The sequence below is a fragment of the Nicotiana sylvestris genome, chromosome 12 (assembly GCF_000393655.2).
Source record: "Nicotiana sylvestris chromosome 12, ASM39365v2, whole genome shotgun sequence".
Lineage (NCBI taxonomy): Eukaryota > Viridiplantae > Streptophyta > Magnoliopsida > Solanales > Solanaceae > Nicotiana > Nicotiana sylvestris.
The window spans coordinates 164,324,289-164,348,112 of NC_091068.1; the positions used below are offsets into that span (position 1 = coordinate 164,324,289).

Here is a 23,824-nt window from a genome sequence, read left to right on the forward strand (position 1 = left end):
TCGATGGGGTATTGATCAGTATGGATTGCAATTTTAAATCGATTCGTTTGGAGATATCAAAGATACTTGGAGTCGACGCAAATATTGATATGATGGATATTGAATATTCCGTGAAAGTTTCCACCCATGAAAATATACGACGAAAGGAGTTTGGGCTTGTACTTGGAGTTGAAAAGCAAAAATTTATCTTTCACGGATTATCCATTGTGTATAACGTTTAAAGGGCAGGGTAATGACGCTACATACTCGATTCCTGTTGTTAACAAGGCAAACTCCAGTCATTTTCAGAATTTGCCAATGGTTGACATTAATATGGAACCGGTTGAATGGAATAATTCCGAAAATAGAGAGGACAATGATGTTATGCATACCGATGAAGAGTGTATAATCGGCATCAGTACACATCAAGAGGGTAATGAAGGGCAGTTGTACAAAAATAAGGATGTACTGCAAAACGCTATGAAACATCTTGCAATCCGAGAGAAGTTCCAGTTCAAGGTTGATCGTTCAAATAAAACAAGGTAAATGTAAAGTTATCGAATAATCTTATATAAATTTCACTCATTATCTACATATGGCCGGCTGAAGATACGTGCATATAGCTAATTGTAGCAAGTGTACTTCATGTCTTGTAAATTTAGTATTTAGTAACTGTATATTCACATATACTACTGTTAAATGGTATAAATTTAGTATAATATTTGGGTAAAAAGATTAAACTGATGGTTTAGAGCATATGCACGAAATATACATGGAATGGTATATGTATGATTTATATGTGCCAGTATATATAATTCGAGTTTTTAACCAAGTTACTAATTTAATTTTTGTATTTGAAACCAAAAAAGTAACTAATGTATTTATACTGCAGGTATTATCTTGTATGTGTGGATGATCAATGCTCATGGAATCTTAAGGCATCAAGCCTAAACACCTCGAATATATTTAAGGTGAGAAAGTTTAAGAAAGTCCACACATGTGGAAATAATTCCAGATTATTTTCACAGCCGCAGGCTACCTCTAATCTCGTTGGAAGTTTGATAATGAACAAGTTAGATGATCCAAAGTTGGAGTATACTCCAGCAGAAATACAACGTGACCTCAAGGGGGATTATGGAGTTGATTTGAACTATATGAAAGCATGGAGGTCGAGGGAAAAAACGTTTGAACTGTTGAGAGGTAAACCAAGCGATTCGTATAATAAGCTGCTGGGTTTTTTGTATATGTTAATGCATACAAATCCTGGGTCAGTGACAAGGTTAGAAAGATCAGATGACGGGTGCTTCTTATATGTATATGTAGCACTCTACTCATCAATTAAAGGGTGGGAGTACTGCATGCCTAATGTTGTTGTCGAGGTTAGCTTTCTAAAATCAACACACAGAGGGACGTTACTAACGGCTTGCACCCAAGATGCTGATTGAATATAATAATCGTAATGGAAATTATTTCATCTATAACGTGCATAAATTATCCGACTATTTTGGTGCTATAGCAGCTCTACATTTAGTATAACATATCATATCGTCATACCTTTACAACAAATCCGCTTTATCGTATTTGATATGTTGTATAATTTAAATTTTAAAGAAAGTTAATTTTTGTGATGTTCAATAAGGTAAAATATTCCCGATCGCGTATGTTGTGGTTAATTCGGAGAATGATGCATCATCGGAGTGGTTCTTCCAGAATTTGCGAGAAACATATGGTATAAGAGAAGGAATGTGCATCGTATCTGACAGGCATGAAAGCATTTTGAAGGCAACGTCAGTTGTGTATCCAAAAGTGCCTCAATGTGTATGCATATTCCATCTATGGAACAACATAAAGTTGAGGTTCAAGAAAAGCCAAAAGAAAATAAGGCCCTTATTTTTTGCTATGGCTAAAGCATACACAATTGAGGAATTCAACCAATACATCTCAGAAATATGTAATATTGATGGGAGAGTTAAACCGTACTTATTCAACATTGGATATGATAGGTGGTCGGCAGCGCATTCAATCGTTAACAGGTCCATGGTGATGACCTCAAATATTGCGGAATCCATGAATTCTGTGAATAAGGCAGCGAGGGATCTACCTATCTACGATCTGCTTGACTACTTGATGAAGCTCGTTGGGGCTTGGAATAACACAAACAGAAACGCAGCATTGGCAACTGGTACAATGCTTAGCACAAAGTATGAAATAATGCTGAGGGAAAAAATCATTGCGTTGAGAAGCATGACGGTAAGTTAAATTGACATACAAGGTATAATCTTAGAATATATAATGAAATTAGAGTGTACTGATAAAAACGTTACTACATCATAATACATATTAAACTATGTAAAAATATACCGCATATACTCATTTCATTGTATAAACTTTTTACAATGAAATATGGATTAAATGGTTTCATTCAATGGTTTCCAATTTCCTTAGTACTTGGATAAGTTATGCTCAATTTTTATGAGTGAAAAAGTTGACTGTACGGGCTCTTTATAAAAATAGCCGGAAATAATGATTAAAATGTATAAACTTTATACAATTTATAAAGTTAATATTTTACTTTTCTTAATGTAGGTTACTCCATCAAATAAACACTTGTATACATGATAGGAGGCGATTTGTGGTGTGCATGCGGGAAAGAAAATGTAGTTGCAGAAGGTTCTAACTGGATGTGATACCATGTGAGCATGCATGGGCGATTGTGACAAAATACCACATGGATGAATACCAATATTATATTGCTCGGCATACTATAGCAAGGATTACATGATGAAGACCTATGAATTTCCGGTTTATCCAATTCCTGACGAAAGTCAATGGGAAATCCTCGAAGATGTATTAGGGGATGCGGTTAAGCCACCAAAAGTAAAAGTTAAACCTGGAAGGCCAAAGAAGATGAGAATCAAAGGTGCCGGTGAGTCCGAGGCTAAAAGGTGTAACATTACATGTGGTTTGTGTGGACAACAAGGTCACAACCGGAAAACCTGCAGAAATCCTCCAAAATAGTGCTTAGCTCTTATGCTAGTCTGCTTATGATGTCTTTAAAGAAAAGCTTTGTTCAAGTTGAAACAGTAGTTTAGTAAAAATGCATTATGTATTATGGTTCATATAAATGTTGTTATTTCCGTATTTACTTCTTATGTTTCTTGTTTTAACTTTGCCATTGTTGCATATTCTATGGAAAAACAGTTGGAAAGCCTAATAGAAATAATACAAAAATAGATATACAACTCAAATATATATATATACCATTTCTATGGATTGTGGGTTTATTTGGAGAGATTGATTGAGCAAATGGATGAAATCATGGTCGAAATCTCCGTGAAATATTCTTCAAAATTAAGCGAAATCCCAAACAATTGAGCGAAAGGATAAGAAGAGTGGAGCGAAATCTTTGTGAATTTTTGGAATGATTGAGCAAAATCTCCGTAATTTTTCTGAACAATTAAGCGAATTCCGAAAATCCATATTATGGTACCATGGCAAAAGGCACAAAGTCTCCGTGATTTACAATTGTGGATCGACTGAGAGAAATATGCAGCCTAATTTATTATATATTTTGATAGTTTGAGTGATTGGAGAAAAGAAGGAGATACTATGAAGAGAGAGTGCATCTGATTTCTTTTAACGATGAGAGAGAATGTGAAATTGCAAAGATCCCATGATCTGTGCCTTTTGCCACGGTAACTAATTATTTGGTTATCTTTAAGATATGCTCTAAATGTAAAAAAAATATTCCCTTTATGTAATAAATAAAGATTGCTAACATTTTCTTAAATATTTTTAAAAAAGTGACGTGCCATGTATATTTCTCTTTTTTTGGGCCATCATCGGCCATTACGCCATTACCAACATAATTATTTTTTGCTGTATGTATTTTAGCTTTTATCTGGAAAAGAAATTTTTACTTCTGTTTTAATATCGTAGTTATATTTGTAATTTTTTTTTACTGTGTAGTTACAACTAATAATATATGCTTACCTACAAAACTTGTTTCTTATAATATATACTTATGGTTCATGAGTTCATGGCAGAATACTTTGCATTACTTTTCCAATAACTATCATTGTAAAGGTAAATTCAATTTAAATTGAGCAAAACACCATTATGCTTTATGAAAGATTCTTGCCATTTAAAAGTATAAAATATAAAATCTTAAATAAAATTTCTTTATGTTATGGCTCTTAATATGAATGAATAGGCTATTGTTTCGGAATACACAAAGAATGAAGAAAGAAGGACTCTTAGGTCTCATTTGTTTTGTTAAGATTAAGACGTCTGAATCTGAATACACATCTGAATATCAAGATGTGTATTAAGATTAAGACATTTAAATCTGAATACACATCTGAATATATTAAGATGTGTATTAAGATCTGAATAGAAATAATTAAGACTGTTTGATTTTTAACATCTGAATGTATAAAACTTATCTTTATTTAAAAATTAATAGATATAAAATTCAAATGAAATACTAACTAATCCAATATTCTATCAATAAAATATATAATTTTTTAAAATGTGATAGTTGTTGGTGGTGATGGCTAACGGGTGAATGCCGACTAGAGGCGGTGGTTTGTGGTAGTTTTGGTTGATGATGGTGGTTCGTGCTAGTAGCTAGTAGTGATTGGTAGTGGTGGCAATTATGATTGAGGATGGTGGTGATGGATGATGATAGTTAATAATGACGGGTGGTGATAGTAGTTGTGACTGAGGAATGTGATGGGTGGGTGGTAGTAGGTTATAATGATGGGCAGTTCCAGCTAGGGTTGTTGATGGTGATGGAGTGGTCATTTGTGGTATTTGATGTGGATGAATGTTGATTGTGGATGAGAATGCTATATGGTGGTCGGAGTGGTAGGGATAGTGGGTGGTGATGGTCAATAATGTTGGAGGCTATGATTGAGGATTATGGTGCCGTGGTGGTGGTGGTTGAGTATGGTGGTTGTGGTGGCATAGTGATAGTTGATAATGGTAGGCGGTGGCGACAGTTAATAAGGAATATGTGATAGCATCTTAATGAAATTAAGTCTATGTTATAGATCTTAATCAAACAGACATATTCAGACCCATTAATTGGTTGTGAAGTAAAAAAAACACACTTAATGATTAAGATCAGAATAATTAAGATTCAGACTTTAAAAACAAGGCAAAATACCTTAAATCACCCCTAAAATTGGCTCAAATTATTAGTGTCCTCCCTGAACTATGCCCGATCCTAATTACCCCATACACTTGACTATATAAATGTAGAAACCCTGATCTGCCACATGGCATAGCAAGTGGGGGCAGATGCACTTAGGCGCGTGAGAGAGCTCTCAAACACCAAAAACAGGCCCCCAAATAACATCCCAACGGCTACAATCCTTCTTCTTCCTATTTATAACATCCTCTATTGAAGCCAAACTCAAGTTCCTTATAATTCTTGATTTTCTTTTTTATTAGTTAAATTACTTAGTTCCATTTTCAGATTTCTGTCCTATTTTTCTCCACCATACCCCACATTAAAGATGAATACACTTTGTTGATGTGGATATCCGGCATGTGTAAAAATTTCTTGGTCAAATGCTAATCCCGGCAGGAGATTTCTTGGATGCAGAAACTATAAAGTATGAATACAGTCATATTATTGCTATTTAGAAGGTCCAATTTTAGTATATTTTTGTTGGGTTTGTTATATATGTTTTCTTTTTGTCTATAATTTTCGTCCATTGTCACCTAACTCTACTTGGGTCATTCTTGTATTTGTCCAACTGAACCCCTTTCTTTACAGCATACTTGCTCAAAGCCTCTCTAAACTCACTCACATTTTCAAAGACTTGACCAATTTGCCAAATAACCTTCTCACAATCTGGATCATATACTACTCTGTTGCTTTTTCTCCTTTCCCTGAAGTTCCCTCCTCCTACTTCATCATCACTGACAGCTTCACCATCAGATTCACTAGCAAAACTATCTGCATCTGATGAGTCATAATATGGCTTATCATCATCACCTCCCAATTTATCTTTTAGATTTTTTTTTAACTTTATCAATATCTTCATAACCTTCATCAAGACCAGCCTCACCTAGAAACCCATCTGGTTTTTCTTTCCTATCATTTTTTCCCTTTTTTTTTGTTGTAAGCCTTCAGATCTTGTTTCACAACCCTAAGTTTTTCATGAATATCACTTCCATAGTCATCGGAAAGTTCAAATTCAGATACTGATGAAGTATTGGAATTTTCTACATCACTACTAACAATATTTTCTCCCTGTAAATCATCACTGGCAGCATTGACAATATCTTCTACTAGATCTAGATCTATAGTTGGTGTTTGGGGATTAAAAATAGGGCCACATTCCCTGCTGCCCCCATTTACATTTGTTAATTCACTACCACCTCCTCCCTCACTTGTCACATGTTGATTAATATGCCCCACATCCTCAAAATTAGAGTCATTGCAGACAAGAATATCTATTGTGTCCCCATCATTTAACAATACTCCAAGGTCTAATAAATCCCTGTCCTGTTTTAATTCTACCACTTTGCCACCCTTAGAAGGTACAATATAAGTTGTCCCTGACTTTTTAATCCCAAAATCTTTAGCAATATCTACTGGTTCTGGATAGACAAGTGATCAAAGTCAATGTTGAAGGAATATTCAATCCTACCCCCAACAAACAGTGGCCCTACTTCACTCATCAACATCCCCCCAAGTTTCCATCTAAAATTAAAGTATTTTGAAGCCATTGGACAACCTACATCCAAAAGAAATGACATTTAAAGAGAACATCTAAAGTTAGCAGTAAAACAAGAGAAACAACTAAAATAAATATAAAATACAAGTACTATACATATAAAACCTTCACTTTAACAGAGAAATATATTACTATATTTTGTTATAAACTGAAATGGCAGGAAAAGCCTTACTCTGTCTCCAAAATAACTAAAATATTCCAAAATATACATGTAGACAACCCTAAATATAAAAATCAAAAAAGCCCTAAAATTTGTTACTTATAACAGAAAAACTTTAAGGGCATGCATGCACAAAATCAAGTTTTGTAGATATAAAGTGGCTATTTAAAAGTTCTAGTTCATCTTCATTTAAGATTGAAATCATTATCTAGATTCAGCTCTATCCTATTTCAACCCTAATCAAAAAATCAAGTTTCAATCACTAACCTTTAGATATGTCTACTTGAATATACGGAGAAAACTGCTGAGAAGCACTTCAAAATTGGAGAAAAAATCGCAGCTAATCGGCAAACAATCGGGAAACATTGAGAGGATTTGAGAGAAAGTGAGAGAGAGAGAGAGTGGGGAGAGGAGTACTGACAACTATGTTTGGAGAAAAATGATCGACTATTCCTAATACATTTACGTGAAACTGTTTGACTGACCACGATTAAAAAATGAATTTTTTTGGAATTTGTGGTCCTAAACAAGTTTAAATGGGCAGAGTATTTGTGTGGTTATAAAAGCTTATCATTAAGAGTAAAGTTATAACTTTAAGCTAAATTGTTACCAAATTTAGAAATTGTTCATTCTTCTTGAAATGGACCAAAAAGGAAATAGGTTCACATAAACTGGAACACAGTGATTATTATGTTTTAATTCTTGTTTTTCTTTTGATTTGTGTATATAAAATAAAATAATATTTCTTTGTCCTACGTGCAGAACACATAAGGTAAATTTTCCAACGTGGCCAGCGCGTGTAAGCACTGAAGTAGGCTATATGAGCTCGGGGGTTCTACGTTCATATAGTTGCATGGGGTAATTAGGACCGAGCATAATTTAGGGATACACTAATAATTTGAGCCAAGTTTAGGGGTGATTTAAGGTATTTTGCCTAAAAACAAATGTACTTAATATCTGAGATGTGAATGATTAAGATTCAGACCTCCATTAAATGCAATTAAATGAGGCCTTAGATCTTACTCCTTTTACGTTGTTATTTCTTTCTTTTTCTTTTTTTTATTTAAAATAAGGCTCTTAGATCTTAGTTGTCTTCTATGGTTAACTTAATTATATTGGGTGTAAACACCACGGGTAAGTTTTTTCCCTAATTATATTGAAAACCTTTCCCTTTCTTTGAATTAATTCTCTTCGTCTCATCACTAAATATTTCCCTAAAATTTCATCTCCACCATTTATTTTGGGATTTGCCGTTTTGGGTTAACATAAAAGCATAAACTGAAATAAGAGAACTTTGCTTTGCAATAAAAGTTGAAGGAAACTTCATTTGCTAAGCCTCTGTTACCATCATTTCTTTTTTCTATTACTTTTGATTCCTAAAGTCTCTTTTTCTCACGTTTCTTTGAGAATTAAAATTTTCAAACAAGTAGATAAGCTTTATTCTACTATGGTACAATAACAAGAACGACGGTTACGCGGCGATTCCAAATTTTACATGAATCGTTCATATTCATCTTGCTCTAATTTATTCGTCACAGACAACACAGAAGATATAAATATATATATATATATATATATATATATATATATATATATATATATATATATCCTTTGTTGGAACTATTGCTCCTTTGATAATTCGAACGCATGACCCTGGGGTTGTAAGTTGGGGTGCTGACCATCTGAGCAACTTCCTCTTGTCGCCAACACCTAAGATAACAACTAAAGTTGATGCAAACTTGCTGAAAAGGTCTTCAATTTTTGTCAAATCCAAATGCTAGCAGCTTAAGCTCATGCTCAAAAACTTCCATTTCTTTGTCCTTCAAACAAACCCATGCGTCTATTCCACCACCATCTTTTGAATCCATCAAGAAAATAACATTTTTGTGACGTTCAATTGGACTAACCCACGAAGATTTTCCCCAACCAAAATCAATATCATAAAATTGGTAACCACACCAGCTATTAAGGTATATATCTACCTCTCGACGCCTAAATGCTCTCGTGAGCTCCATGCTGTCGTAGGGAATGGCAAAAATTGCCTCATCTCGTTCTTGTTTATTCTTATATTTGAAACTCAGTTCTAATAAACCTTTTCTTATACAAGAGACCAAGGTAGGCAAATCACAACAGTCATTCTCACCTTTACGGGCTACGCTAACTGCAACAACATTTCCTACACAATGTTTTGGCATTGGAGGAACGAACCGCTTTCTCATGTTGACATTTTGAATCAAGTATGACGACCTTCTCCCAGTCGGCCCTGATGAAGTAGCGGCCATGACACATTTCCATATCACAGCTGAAACAACTTCAACGCGTGTTGGCACTGGCACTACATCGCTGATGGCTTTAGCCTTGAGCGATACAATAGTAGAAGCATCAAAGACAAAGATTTTACTAATATGTTGGTTATTATCACATGAGGAGATTTTTTGTGATTCAAGCAATGTAGGCAAAACTCGAGGATTAGGAGGTGGCAAGAATTTTGCAGCAGCAACAAATTCTGGAACTGCACATTTGGTGCCAACTCGAGTAGTGATTGCCCAGGCATCGATCAGGGCGCACGAGGAGGCACGATCAGCAATTTTGTGAGAAACACGCGTACTAATAGCCATGCTTCCACATTCAAAAATGGTGACTTGTACGAGTAATGGAACTGTACTATAGGACAATAATGAGTTGTCTTCGACAGTAGGAAGGAAATGTACATCCACATCTGGTTGTTTAAGAACGTCTTCCAACTGATAATTATGAGCAAAAGCCTCATAAAAAGGCACCCCATCGTCGTTGCATTCAATTGAGCTGTTCTTGATTCGACCAGCAAAAGGGTAAAAGCGAGCAAGTATTTCAGACAAAGATTTCTTCAAAAGAAGTAATCTTGATGAATTAGCTGCCCTAGCTTCGTCGCCACCATACAGAGGAGGAGGATAAAATAGAGCTAAGGGAACAGATGTAGGTGGTGCCATCTGATCTAAATAAGAGAATTCAAAGCATCTAAGGTGATTGGGAGTGGGAGAAAGAGGTCTAATGAACTCCATAGAAACTATTTCAATCTTTCTTTCCATTGCTAACTTTGGTTTAATTTCTGGCTTAGATCGCAGGCAATTATATATGCCACCATTTTGTTTATTCTGTTTATATAGTGATGTCACAAGTTTAAGTTGTGATTTCCATCTATTATCAACTTGTCATCGAGAGATGGGTACCATGTGAGCTTTAGGACTCGTTTGTTGCGAGGGATAATGGATATAATTAATTCCAGGATAAAATTTGAGATGAGTTTATTTTTGGTTGAGATAAAATTACGGTATAACTAATAATTCCGGAATTATAGTGTTATTTTTAGGGATATTATAACTTTTAGCCTGCGCCGAAAACTATTTACATCTGATAGCCGAAAAAGTGTATAAAATTTATATAATTCTTGTATATAACATACAGAATGTATATATACACAAAAAATATATATAAAAAAATTACTCCCTCCATTTCATATTAGATAGGGTACTTTCCTTTTTAGTATGTTTCAAAACAAATGACACATTTCTAAATTTGGAAACAATTCAACTTTAAACTTTTTCATTTTACTCATTTACCCTTAATGAGAAGCTTTTATAACCACACAAATGTCATGGCCCCACAAACCTTTTACTCATTAAGCTTTTAAGACCACAAGTTTCCAAAAGAATTCTTCTTTTTTCTTAAATTCTGTACCGAGTCAAACTACCTCATCAAATATGAAACGGAGGGAGTATACATTTTTCCGGCTATATAGTATTATTTTTCTTTATTTTTATCCTTATGAGAGGGTGGGATAACAACCATACTATCCCAACCAAACGATCCCTTACTTCTTAAATAGTATACTACTAGTATTTTTAGTAAGAAGTCAAACTGTATATCATGTGGAATGGGTTGTTAAAGTTTGCTTTTGAAGGAATTCGGCTGAATTTTCGCTCCAAAGTCGTGCTTATTACACTACAGAAAAATATTTCCCATATTTTTTTAAAAGATTGTTAACTAAGCGAATGAGGAAAAAAAACTATTGAAGTACAATGCAACTTTATATTAGTGCATGTTATTTTAAAGAGTCGTTACAACATTATCTGTTTTTTTCCCCTATTGGCACATTGAAAAATACTACGTTAACTATTTAAAATCGTTCATAAGCTTTACATGGATTTGTCACGAGTAAAAACTCCCCTTCTGTGATCACATCTTCTCGTACTAGGCAAATATAGAATTAAATTTTATGGATTTAAATTCACAATTCTACCACAACAACAATGATCCTGTGAAATCCCATTAGTAGGGTTTGGGAAGGATAGTGTGTACGCAAATCTTACCCCTACTCCGAGGGATAGATAGGCTATCTCCAAAGACAAAAAGAAGACGAAAAAGGCAATATATTAGTACCATCAACAGAAATCATAGAACAAAGAATAGCATCACTAAAACTAGAAAATAGATGAAAAGCAAAATAATAGATAAAGCTTGGCACTAAGAGGTACGAAAGAGTAGTGTCAACTCAACATTAGCCACTAACAGTCTAAGACCAAGTCCAAACAAACTAGCCTCACTCTGGAGCGCCGTAGAGATATGCCCAACTACCTCCTAACCTATAACCTTAATGCTCGACATCCACAACTTCCTCTCTAGGGCCATGTCCTTGGTAATCTGAAGTCATGCCATGTCCTGTGCCTGATCACTTGTCCCCAATATTTTTTAGGTTGCCCTCTACCTCATCTCAATTCTACCACATCTCATCTAATTTAATGAATTCGAAATTTATTATTTTGTACATATTTAACGATTTTTGAAAGTAAAAATATACGGTATGAGCGAAAGATATGAGTTCAGTTGAACCCATAAATTCTACACTAGATAAGCCTTTGCCTACTATCAAATCTTTGTTATGTCTCATCCTTTCATTTGCCAGAAAATCTGTATTTTTATTTGTCTTCCTCCAAACGAAGATACTTCCTCTGTTCTAATTTATGTGAACATGTTTGACTGAGTACAGAATTTAAGAAAAAATGAAGACTTTGAGAGTTTGTGATCCTAAACAAGTTAAAAAGGGCCTAGAGTCTTTGTGTGGTTATAAAAGCTTCTCATTAAGGGTAGAATTGTAAGTTTAAGCTAAATGTTTCCAAATTTAAAAAGGGGTCATTCTTTTTGGAACAGATCAAAAAGAAAATAAGTTCACTTAAACTGGAACGAAGGGAGTAGTAATCGCCTTGTTGACTTCCAACAACTATTTATATTCTTCAATAATAGCCCTAAGAAGGTGAAATTGCATGCTTTCCTCTTTAATTAGCTTTGACAGCCAGTAGGCAATCCGTTTTCACTTCCAATTCAGCATATTTTATTTCTTTTTTTACTAATTTTAAACTTGATGTAGGTTTTATTTTAGTTTGGCTTTCTTTGAATATAGAGGTTTTCATAGCGTAATCTATAGTACTATAGTAGTAATATGTATGACTTTGAGTGAGTGTTCAAATACAATAACACGGTTATCTGTTCTGGAAACATCTAATCCAAATACAATTTGTGTAAAAGCCAAAAAAAAAAAGAAAAAATACTCCGTACAATATAAGTATCTTAAAAATATTTTTTTTTTCCTTGAAAGAAAAGCAAGAGCGCGTAATCCAATTTTAATTCTCTCTATCATCTCAGTTTCTTCTCTTAACACCCTCCCCCACCCCCCGCCAAACCCACCCACCTCTCTCTCTCTCTGATCAATTGCGGGAAATTGAAAAACTCCAGACATGGCTGGCCCGATTTTGGCCGATCCACCGCCGTCTGCAGCGGCGAATTCCACTGGTGAATTTGAGGGTCTTCCAATTCCACCGCTTGACCCTACCTATTTTGCCCAACACATGACTGCAGCAGATCAAGGAAAAATCGACGGGTTTCCAATGGAATTACCGGAGGGCGATGAATTCATGCTTGATGACCTCGATTTCGATTTATCCTTCGATGATATCTTCCTTAATAACGGTGATGCCGTTCTCAACCCTGATTTCCTGGCCGATTGTCTCGGGTCGGATACGGATCGAGTTGACCCGAGTTTTTATGGTCAACCTGGGAATCAACTGATCGAGAATTTTGATAATTCTTCTGGAGAGGAACCTCCGGGTTCGAAATTTGTTCCAGCTGACCTGAATTGCTTTGGTCAACCTGGGAGTCAATTGGTTAGGGATTTCGACGATTCTTCTAGATATTTCAAGTCGACGTCAGCGGAATTCTGTGATTTTTCCGGAAATCAAGCAGCTGGAGGCGTTATGGTTATGGATACTTCATCGCCGGAGCTTCGACAGAGCTCAAGCGGCTCAGATGTTTTGAATGCAACGTCGTCGACGTCGTCCCACCAGGTTTCTGGCGATGTCGCCGGGTACCTGAACGTGCCATCGCCGGAGTCCAATGGATCCAACCATGAGGGTTCTCGGGAGTCTGCTAATGACAACAAGGGTTTGGGTGATGCTAGGGTTTTGAATTGCCATTCGCCGGAGTCGCAGGGTTCAGGCAATTATGGTTCAAATGTCTCAGAAGGGCTGAATTATCCGTCAGATTCGAACAAATCGGTACATTCTTCTCCTAATTTTGAAAATAATTCAATAAAAAATGGAGCTGTAGAAGAGAAAATCAAATTAGAGGGTGTCAATGCTAATATAAGTAAATGTAGCTCCTTGTTGAAGAGGAAAAAAAGTAGTGAAGATTCTAATAACATAAACATACACCAAAAATTGACTAATGTTGCATTGAGTGACAATGTTAATAATGATGAGGATGAAAAGAAGAGAGCTAGATTGGTTAGGAATAGGGAAAGTGCTCAACTGTCAAGGCAAAGAAAGAAGCACTATGTTGAGGAATTAGAAGATAAAGTTAGAATAATGCATTCAACAATTCAAGATTTGAATGCTAAGGTAGCTTATATAATTGCGGAAAATGCTACTCTAAAGACGCAGTTGGGGGGTGCTGGTGTACCTTCGCAGGTGCCACCACCACCCCCTGGGATGTATCCACATCATCCTGTGATGTATCCGTGGATGCCGTATACACCACCTTATATGGTGAAACCGCAAGGATCACAAGTGCCATTGGTTCCCATTCCTAAGTTGAAACCACAGGGTGCAGCGCCAGCGCCAAAGAGTAGCAAGAAAGTGGAGAAAAAGAGGACTCAGGTGAAAACTAAGAAGGTTGCAAGTGTTAGTTTCCTTGGCTTGTTGTTCTTCATGCTGCTATTTGGTGGGTTGGTTCCTTTATTAAATGTGAGATATGGAGGAACGAGGGAACCATTCATGAGTGGAGATTCTTTTTGGAGTGGGTCTTATGAGAAACATCAGGGAAGAGTCTTGGCTGTTGACGGACCTGTGAATGGGACTGGTCACTCTGGAAAGTACGGTGGAAATGATTTTAGCTCACATTGTAGTCGGAGAGGTCAGGATGAGAGCGCTCAGCCAAATGTCAATGGCAGTGACCCTCTAGCTGCATCCTTGTATGTCCCAAGGAATGATAAACTTGTGAAGATTGATGGAAACTTGATAATTCATTCTGTATTGGCAAGTGAAAAAGCCATGGCATCTCATGGAGGTGCTGATAAGAACAATAGAGAGACAGGCCTCGCAGTTCCTGAGGATTTAGCCCCTGCTATCGCAGGAAGCCATCCTCACCTTTATCGAAGTACGGCAGTGGGACAAAGGGTTCTTGGAACTGGAGAGGAGAATGGAAAGTCAACTGTGCAACAGTGGTTCCTTGAAGGTGTTGCTGGTAAGTGCTAATCAATCTAGACCTACTCTGTTAATTCCTATCTTTGTGATATGACTGAGTGCTGTTAAGTACCTCATATCATTCAACTTATGCTTTGCTGATATTTTCCCTGTTATTGTGGATGGAAATGTATTTTTCTTGCACATTATACCATAAAACATATCCATGGAGTCGAATCTGGCTTTGAGTTGCTTCTCTTTCACATGTTTGCTTTGTGGAGCTACGAATTCTGAGTTACTGGGAATGACTATCTTCTCGTACAGACCCTTTCTTAATTTTGTTTCTTGCACAGTCCCTTTCTTGATTCTCTATCTGTCCTCACTGTACCTTCCTCTTCATAGTGCATGTTCCAATTGAATTGATGATTTGAAGAAGCCTTCCCCTTTCCAGTAGTTTAATGCTTTTGTGTGTTCATTTGGTCAGGGCCTTTGTTGAGTTCAGGCATGTGTACAGAAGTGTTCCAGTTCGATGTGTCATCTTCTGCTCCAGGAGCCGTAGTTCCTGCTACCAATACGAGGAATTTATCTATGGAAGAAAGGCAGAATGCTACACGCGTCCACAAGGTTAGAAATAGAAGGATCCTCAATGGTCATTCCGTTACCCTTTCTAGACCCTCCCACAACATTTCTGAAGAACAAACTGGAAAGCAAGAGAACTTCAGTGGAAATAAGTCACTTTCTTCCATGGTTGTATCTGTGCTTGTTGATCCAAGAGAGGGAGGTGATGGTGATGTTGATGGCATGATGGGTCCAAAGTCCCTCTCTCGGATATTCGTCGTTGTGCTGATTGACAGTGTCAAGTATGTCACCTATTCTTGTATGCTTCCATTTAAAGGATCTGTTCCTTTAGTGACTACTTGAAGATGGAGCATTCATGTAGCAGAGGCATCATGGACAACCAATTTTGTAGATAGCATAAGATCAGATGGTCCTCACAGTTCACTTAGCTTCAATAGTAACATTAACTTTTAAACAGCTATCATACTTATATAGGGCGACGGTCTTCTTCTTTATGTGATATATCTGCAATAATAGGTTATCGCTCTTCAATTATCAAAGAAGAAAGGCAACGCTCCTTTAAGTTCTCTGTAACTGTGGATGTATGCTTTTTTCCCATCTATATTATGTTTGTGCTCCCTAGGTTTACTTTGTTCATATGGTGACCGAAATTCCTACTATCATTTTTAATGCTTTAGGTGTAAATCAATACGGGATGTATTTTGGTTCGCTCTATTAATGTTGTATTGACGGAGGTCATATTCTGCCTTCTTTTTTTGTGGGAAAAATTGAGCTCCCCTATTGATGTTAGATTATGGAGTCTCAATGCTCAACTGTTGACAAGCCATTGCTAGGTACTAACCAAGGCGTTTACGTTGTGTGGTGTCCGAATTATCTTTTGCGCACCTTGACTATCTTGTTACAAACTTTATTTATTGTCATCATTCATTTCAATGCTTAAATGATTGTTGTTGAGTTCGGTTGCCTACATAATTTATGTATAGCAATCATCGATATAATGAAACGCAAGGAAGTCACATTTATGACTTTAAATTAAACTGAAGAATTGTTCAGCACTCTAAATTAAACTTCAGATTGTAATCACATTATATTATTCAAATCAATGATCCACATATATTCTTACCAAAACTTTCCCTTTCTTCCAAAGAAAGCAAATTACCAAGAAACATGCAGCAAACTTTTATTTAGAATAAGCTATACTGTACTTGTGACCAAAACCCGAAACCCAAAATTAATTATTGGTCATATATCTTTCTTTTACCTTCACAGGTAATCCTCCTTTCATTCTTAGAGTCAAAGATAACACATACTCAGGACATTTTCCATTCTCTAATTGAACATCTAATTCAAACTTTTCTAAAACAGAAGCTGCAATTGACTTCATCTGAATATAAGCCATGTCTTTTCCAAGACACATTCTTGGTCCAGCATGAAATACTGGAAATTTAAATGGACTTTCTTGCTTATAAACTCCATTTTCATCAATCCATCTTTCTGGTTTGTACTCACCACAATCTTTACCCCAAATATTTTCCATTCTTCCCATACTATAAGTTTGATAACTAAAAAACCAATCTTTACCAATAAAAGTCCCATCTGGTAAAATATCATCTTTCAAACATGACCTTGTATCAATTGGTACTGGTGGATATAACCTCATTGCTTCTGAAATAGATGCATGAAGATACTTCATTTCTCTTAATTCGTCGAAATTATAAGCTTCACCAATCTTTTTCCCATTTCTTCGACGAATATCTTCTAATTCTTCTAATATTTTTTCCTCTATATCTTTCCTTGACGATAATATCCAAAAGAACCAAGTAAGCGCCGATGATGTCGTGTCTCGACCAGCTAATATGAAACTAATGACTATGTCCCTCAAGAATTTAGCTGAGAATTGATTATCCGCCATGAATCTTGATAACAAGTCTTCATCTTTATTCTCAGCTCGTTCTTCCATTCTTGAATTTATGATCTTATCCGCGAATTCATGTACTATCTTGATTGATTTTTGTAGCTTTTTTTCTGATCCAATGTTCAAGAATTTCTTGATTTTGTAAAGGAAGGGAATAGCATACATAAACCTACCTGAACTTAGAGTTGTTGCAATTTCAAAAGCTTGCATGAATTCACTTTCAGCTCCACCTAAACAATTTGGATCAACATTGAATGCGAGCTTGATAATATTATCAAATGCAAATCTTTCTAAGATGTCTTGAATGTCAATAATTCTATCCTTTTTGGCTGCTGCTTCAAGAATTGGAATCAAACGTGTATGTATTTCCACCTGTTATAACATTAATAAATTAAAACATTTCTTCTAAGTACTTAACATAAATGAAGTGACAAATTCAATATACAATCAAACCTCTCTATAACAACCTCATGTGTTTTAGATTTTTTTGGATGTTATAGCGAAGTGATGTTATAGAAAACATATATTATAACATAGTATGAAAATTGGTTCCATAATTAAAAAATTTGGCTTTTATAATGAATTGGCTCTCATATAGCGATGTTGTTACAGAAAACTGACTGTAATATCAAAACACCAATGCACCACCTATAATCAAACAAATAGTGCTTTCACATTTAAGAAAAAGAATGAGGACCCACTTTAAGTGACTTGTTAAGTAGTAGTGCTTTGATAAATTACAGAGAAAAGGTCCAAATTTACTATTTACTAATGCATGCGAAATATTTCAATCTACCCAACTCATTTGATTTAGTAGATTCAAGAGAAAATAAGTCTTATTTGACCATTGAATAATTCACAATAAAATAATACATATTAAAGTTTAGTAAGAGTTGGAGGGGTTAGATTATGATCCAAATTTTAGGTCAACTTGACCTAGTCCATCTCAGCCTAAATTACTTTTGGGCGAAACAACCCGCTCATATATTGACTCGATTCATTTTGACCCGCCCAAAATCAGCACAACCTACCTATGTGACCCCCTAACAATGACATTAAAACATTACCTGTGCAGTTTCCATGACGAAATTCCTGAGAGATCTGGTGCTAAATTCATAACTAGCAGATTTCCTTTGAATTCTCCAAATTTCACCATCAACATTAAATATTCCATCACCCAGAAAATCTTCAAGCCGAGTATAGAAACGGATGCCTTTAGGAAAATTCTCAAAGTTGGTTTTAAGCATATGCTCAACGTTGAGTGGATTGGCAGTGATGACGCCGTGAACATTACCAGGACGGTAGAAGACGGCGGTATTGGTGGTGCAATTGGAGAGTACGTCGGTGGTCCATTCAAGAAAACGGTGACGGTTTAAGAGGAACTCCGGTAAAGCTCCGACGAGTGGGTAGATTTTGAAGCCTGGTTTTGTGGGTTTTTTGAGATTTTTAAGGAGAAATAAGAAATAGTAGAAAAAGAGAGAGATTAAGATAGCGAAGATAAGCGTTTGAAGTGAGAAAATTTCCATGGCTAGGAATTTGCAAATGGAATGGTAGAGGACGAAAATGATAAAGAAAACATATTTTTGTTGTCCACTATATGCACTGTGTATTAAGTAAAACCAAAAAAGGAGAACTAATTGTTTGAAAATATTTCAGTGCTCTTTAATTAGGAAGAATTAATTTAAATAATTATTATTTATCTAGCCGCTTAAATTTAAAAAATATTTGTCGAATGTGTAAGATATGTATAACCTTGTAAATTAGTGTATAGTATATAATCTATGTATACCATTAATCAACAATGAATCCAGTTGGCTTTTTGTGTAAATATCCTTTTAATTATTAGTGATTTCACCATCAATCAAATCGAATCCCCCTCAATACCTTATGGGTTGAACCTGCTTAGTGCAGTTTAAATTTCATGTATGGTTTGCAGGCTATTACACAGGGGGAGGTTTATCCAGTGTACACAAAATGTTCACCTGAAGGACAGAGATTGTAGCGGCTGTGGGTTTCCTCTTAAATTTTTTTTTTAGGTTGTTAGTGTATGTAAGTTAGATCTTATTTATATACTTTATTTACTAACTTTTATGTACAATTAATGTTGCTAAATAAGTAAAATTGAGATCGATCAAATTAACTTCACGCATGTGTAGATCCAAAGAATATTTAAATTAAACTTTTCTTTACGTAAAAGTTTAAGGAGGTTTAAGAACTAAGACTTGGTCTTCGGCTCCTTAATTGGAGAGGCTACTGAAAAACAGAACAAATATAGTTATTGCTAATCATATTTATACGGAGAATTACAACTAAATCGCAAAAATTACGTAAAGTATACCTCAAATCTTAATATTCCATTGTAGGTTAAGATACTTAAATTTGAATATGCAAATTTGTCTTCAACAAGAAATCATGTCAGTTTTTCAAAATTTTTGCTTTCCAACCCGAGAATTTTGGTTTTAATTTAATATAGGTCACCAAATAAACCAATATTTCGGATGATTTTACCTCGTGATAGTTGTTTACTTGCTTATAAAAAATAAAGACTAATAAACTTTATTTTGTGGATCACCTTGACAATTGTAGAGATAACTTAAACATGCAAAATGCCCTTATCACGAGTGCGTAAAAGACAACTTTAATACGTGGATGTTTTGGGTACATAAAGAAATGGAGATGAAGTGGAGGAGTTTCTGTCGTCGTTTTCTATATATCTTGTTAGTAACTTACACGTTTGTGGCTCTATTTGGACGAGATGATTGATAATCCAAAAGTTACCTTCCCCGTGTTACTGATCAAAGGTCAGTAGTTGTGTGTGTATATATGTATATATATACTTTCTTGTTTCATTTTTAATTGTTCACTTTTGACTTTGACTTCTTTTAAAAAAAAAAAAGTAAAGTATGTATTTTATAATTTTGCTCGTAATAATGATAACATTTTCAAAGTTTTGAGAAACAGGAAAAAAATGATTTTTTATTTATTTATTATAGTGAACAAGTAAAAATGAACGGAAGTAAGGATAGGCATTTGGTACTGTTCGATATTTGTTGTTTGGTTTCGGTAAACAACCAAACATTCTCGTTTTGGAATAAAGAATAGACCTTTGTCTTAGTCTCTCGCCGCGAACATCCAGACTCATTGCTGTAATTCTCGTTTTGAAAAATTTGTAGAATTTGCAATAAACTCCTAGTTGACCTAAGCAAAAGGGGGTAAGCTACTGACTACTAATCCGTAAGCCTGCCTAATTGCCTAAGGAACTAAGGAAGGGAACTAGGAAATTAGGGGGTGGGAGGGTGGGTTGGGCAGTTGGGGTGTTGGGCTTAGGCTTATTAGGCTGAAAATAGAAATAAATGTGGGCTGGTCAGTATACTATATAGGAATTTTTACCTCCTATAACAAAGGTTAACACCTTATTTATTTTAAATAAATACCATTTAAAAAAATTATATTCTATAGATACCTTTTAAGGTTTATAACAAAATATTAAATTTTGGTTACCTCCTAGCCCTAAGCCACTAAATACGCTAATCAGTTACACTATTTTCTTTCTCTCTCTACTTTGATACATCCCATTCTCTTCCCCCATCCCATTAAAATTTCTGATCTCCTCCTCCTTCCACCGGATTTGTGCAAAGCCCACTTCAGAAATTGCTCCGGCTCCCCGCATCCGGTTGAGAGAAACCCAGTTCAGAAACCTCTTTGTCTAAAGTTTCTGATCCTAAAATCTCTCTTCTTTAAGCTTTGATTTTGATAGTCACGACATATGGGGCTTATCATGTTATTCACCGTAAGTTCCCTAAGATTTTATTGCAATTTAGTGATTTTAGAAATTTGAAGCCTGTGGTGTGATTGGCCTTTGAGAATTTTGGTGGGTTACATCTTTGGTTTTGGTTGGATTCTTGAATCAAGACAAGAATAATAGGTTTCGACTTTTTCTATGTTTTTGATTCTTCTGGGACCTTCGTTTGTGGTGGTAGTTTCAGCAAATACAGTGATTTCCTTATCAAAGTCAAACAGAGTGTACAGAATCTTCAAATACAGTGAGATACATTCAAATTGCTTATGGAATCATGGTCGGAATCCGATGGGTCGTCGGAAAATTGTCGACTAAAATAGGTCGTCTGAAGTTTGGGGTTGAGCAATTTGAAGATTCTATTACCTTTTTTTAAGAGCATTTCAATGCATCTCGCTGTATTTCTATGTGTTTCATTGTATTCACTATCTTTTTTTCATTGTAATTCAATGTATCTCGTTATATTCCATGTATTTCATTGTATTCAGTGTCTTTTTTTCTCATTGTATTTCAATGTATCCCTGTGTATTCTATCTATTTCATTGTATTTTGCGGTTGAGAATCTTTTTTATAACTGAAAAATACAAAATTTGTGTGTTATAATTGAGTTTGTTAAGTTATATTATGAGTTTATTATGTTAATTGATTCATTTTCCGTTTTAAAAATAGTGTAATCCCCTATTTCACGCCATGGATACAGTCGAATACAGTCGAATACAATAATCTGTCCAGCTGTAATCTCATGTTTCACTCCATGAATACAGTCGAATACACTTGAATACAACAACTGATTAGCTGGACTTCCCTGATTCACGCCTATTTTTGCTACTATATTCATGAATACAATAGCTTAAATACATCTTATAACCACAGAAAAGGTATCTATATTCCGTAATATAGTAAATGATATCTATAGATGGCTAATTATTACTAAAAGATAGTGCTTTATGAAAATTTCTCTACTATATATAAAGGCGTAATGGTTTCCTGGCCACTTAAACTTGCATGGTTGTTGAAAGTCGATACACAAACTTTCATCTTTCCCATTTAAACACTCAAACTCGTGAAACCTATAACTAATAAACACATTTGACCGTTGACTCATCCCATGTGGCGTTAGTTGGTCCTAGTCAGCCTGCTGCGTGAGTCTCACGACGTTTATGAGCATGAGAGCCCCCTTCCCAACGCCCAACGGTAAGAAATTAGGCCTATTTAAGTGGGTTCTTATTCCTTCAACATAAAACATATTATCCCTCTATTATATAGCATTTGAAGCTTCATTGCTTCATATTTCTTAAAATCTGAAGCTTTTTTTAATTGTTTTTTCTTTTTTCAGACTGTGATAATGAATCAAAGTCCTGTATTTTGTCATTGTGGAGTTGAAGCTCATATTTGCGTCACTTGGAAGCAAACAAATCCAGGAAGAAGGTTTTATTGGTGCTCAAACTATGGTCGAGCCAATTCTTGTAATTATTTAGGTGGTTTGACCCACCTCTTCCAGATCACCATAAACAGGTGATTTCAGGACTGTTATCAAGAATTAGAGAGAGAGATCGACTACAGCGTAGGAAGAGGGTGAAGATCATTATAACTTTAGTTGTTGTAGTAGCACTAATAATTGTAATTTTCTTCTTAGTCTAGTTAGCACTAATCAGTGTCTTCTTAACCCTATGTACAATGATAATGACAAAATGAATGATGTATTTTTTGTGGAATGAAAAGTAATTTTTACATAAACAAGCACACATATATAAACAACCAAGTTCGATCAGCCTTCTTGGTTGACAAAATTAGCACTAAACTGCTGCCTAGTACCAGAAATAGTTTAAACATTGTTCTAAAAGAAAAGTCATTGTTAAACAGACTTAAGTTAACCTACAAATTAAGTTCTGCAACTAACAGACTTAAGTTATCACAAAAACAAACATTCAGTCATCTTCAAGGTTGAGAATGGTTGATGTTTTGCTGAGATTGGCTCAAGTTTGGACATGGAGACTGGCTTGGCTGAGATGAAGAATGGACTTGAGGTTGACTAAGGCTTGCTTGAGTTTGTCTTCTCCTCAACTATTGTTGAAGTTGCCTTTGTGATATAGCATTTCTTCTTTGCCACCTTAGTCCAGGTGCACTTTCTCCAAGATCGATATTGGTCTGCCCAACATTCAATACTTTTGTAGGAGCAGAATGTACCATATCTCTTCAAGCCAAATTAGCACCCAAACTACTAATATATAAATAAAAATTCAAATCCTCAATGATTTTACCCTTTTATCGCTGTTCATGTATCACTAAACAATATACCAAATTCAGTAGTTCTTGGTCTTCCTCGAAGTCCACTACCTCTTGGCCTTCCTCTAACACTAGTTATAATATCCTCAGAAGTTCTTAATCTCATACTTCCAGTATCCTTATGTAAGGTAAAATACTATCTAGTAATTTAAAAATCATGGTCCTAATATAGATTAACTAAATTAAAAAATAAATACTTATAGATGTACTTGTAACAGCTAATGGTTGAGTATTTCTGGTCCTGGCAGTTCTAGAATCACTTGTAGGACCTGATTGTTGAGTTGTTGTTTGAGCAGCCTGTAATGGTTGAGTGGCACCAGCATTACTGGTTCATGCTGTTCCAGATTCTTGTCCTTTATAAAATTTCCAAAATATAAAATGAGATATAGAAACAACCAAAGTACAAGACACAATAAAAAACAAATTGAATAGATTACCAGGATAGAACATCCCTTCTTGTTATGGCCTACTGTCTTACAATTAGAGCATGTCATTAGTATCCCTTTCCTTGATCTCTTACCAAACTTCTTTTTAGGTTCATCTTGAGCTCTTTTTCTATTTTTCTTAGGTTTACCAAGCATCTTGGTAATTACAAGAGGCTCAACAGTTGGATTCTGTGTTGATGGCCACATCTCCATGTCGGTT

General features: G+C 35.3%; 4 protein-coding genes across 4 annotated transcripts; 2 read left to right on the plus strand and 2 right to left on the minus strand.

The window, feature by feature from the left end:
- The first annotated feature begins 1,878 nt into the window (after positions 1 to 1,878).
- Positions 1,879 to 2,997, plus strand: LOC104237775 (uncharacterized). Its single transcript, XM_070164793.1, has 3 exons — positions 1,879 to 2,229; positions 2,566 to 2,588; positions 2,748 to 2,997. The coding sequence occupies exons 1-3, from the start codon at positions 1,879 to 1,881 to the stop codon at positions 2,995 to 2,997; spliced, it is 624 nt and encodes a 207-aa protein (XP_070020894.1).
- A 5,648-nt stretch (positions 2,998 to 8,645) lies between these two features.
- LOC104237779 (vinorine synthase-like) lies at positions 8,646 to 9,959 on the minus strand. The gene has a single exon (XM_009791999.2). It carries the CDS (start codon positions 9,957 to 9,959, stop codon positions 8,646 to 8,648), a length of 1,314 nt encoding a protein of 437 aa, XP_009790301.2.
- A 2,582-nt stretch (positions 9,960 to 12,541) lies between these two features.
- Positions 12,542 to 15,818, plus strand: LOC104237777 (bZIP transcription factor 17-like). The gene is made up of 2 exons (XM_009791997.2): positions 12,542 to 14,664; positions 15,088 to 15,818. The coding sequence occupies exons 1-2, from the start codon at positions 12,663 to 12,665 to the stop codon at positions 15,522 to 15,524; spliced, it is 2,439 nt and encodes an 812-aa protein (XP_009790299.1). The 5' UTR covers positions 12,542 to 12,662; the 3' UTR covers positions 15,525 to 15,818.
- A 422-nt stretch (positions 15,819 to 16,240) lies between these two features.
- On the minus strand, positions 16,241 to 18,704 carry LOC104237778 (cytochrome P450 CYP94D108). The gene is made up of 2 exons (XM_009791998.2): positions 18,165 to 18,704; positions 16,241 to 17,469 (listed from the first exon to the last, which is right to left on the minus strand). Exons 1-2 carry the CDS (start codon positions 18,621 to 18,623, stop codon positions 16,414 to 16,416), a joined length of 1,515 nt encoding a protein of 504 aa, XP_009790300.1. The 5' UTR covers positions 18,624 to 18,704; the 3' UTR covers positions 16,241 to 16,413.
- Between the last annotated feature and the right edge of the window lie 5,120 nt (positions 18,705 to 23,824).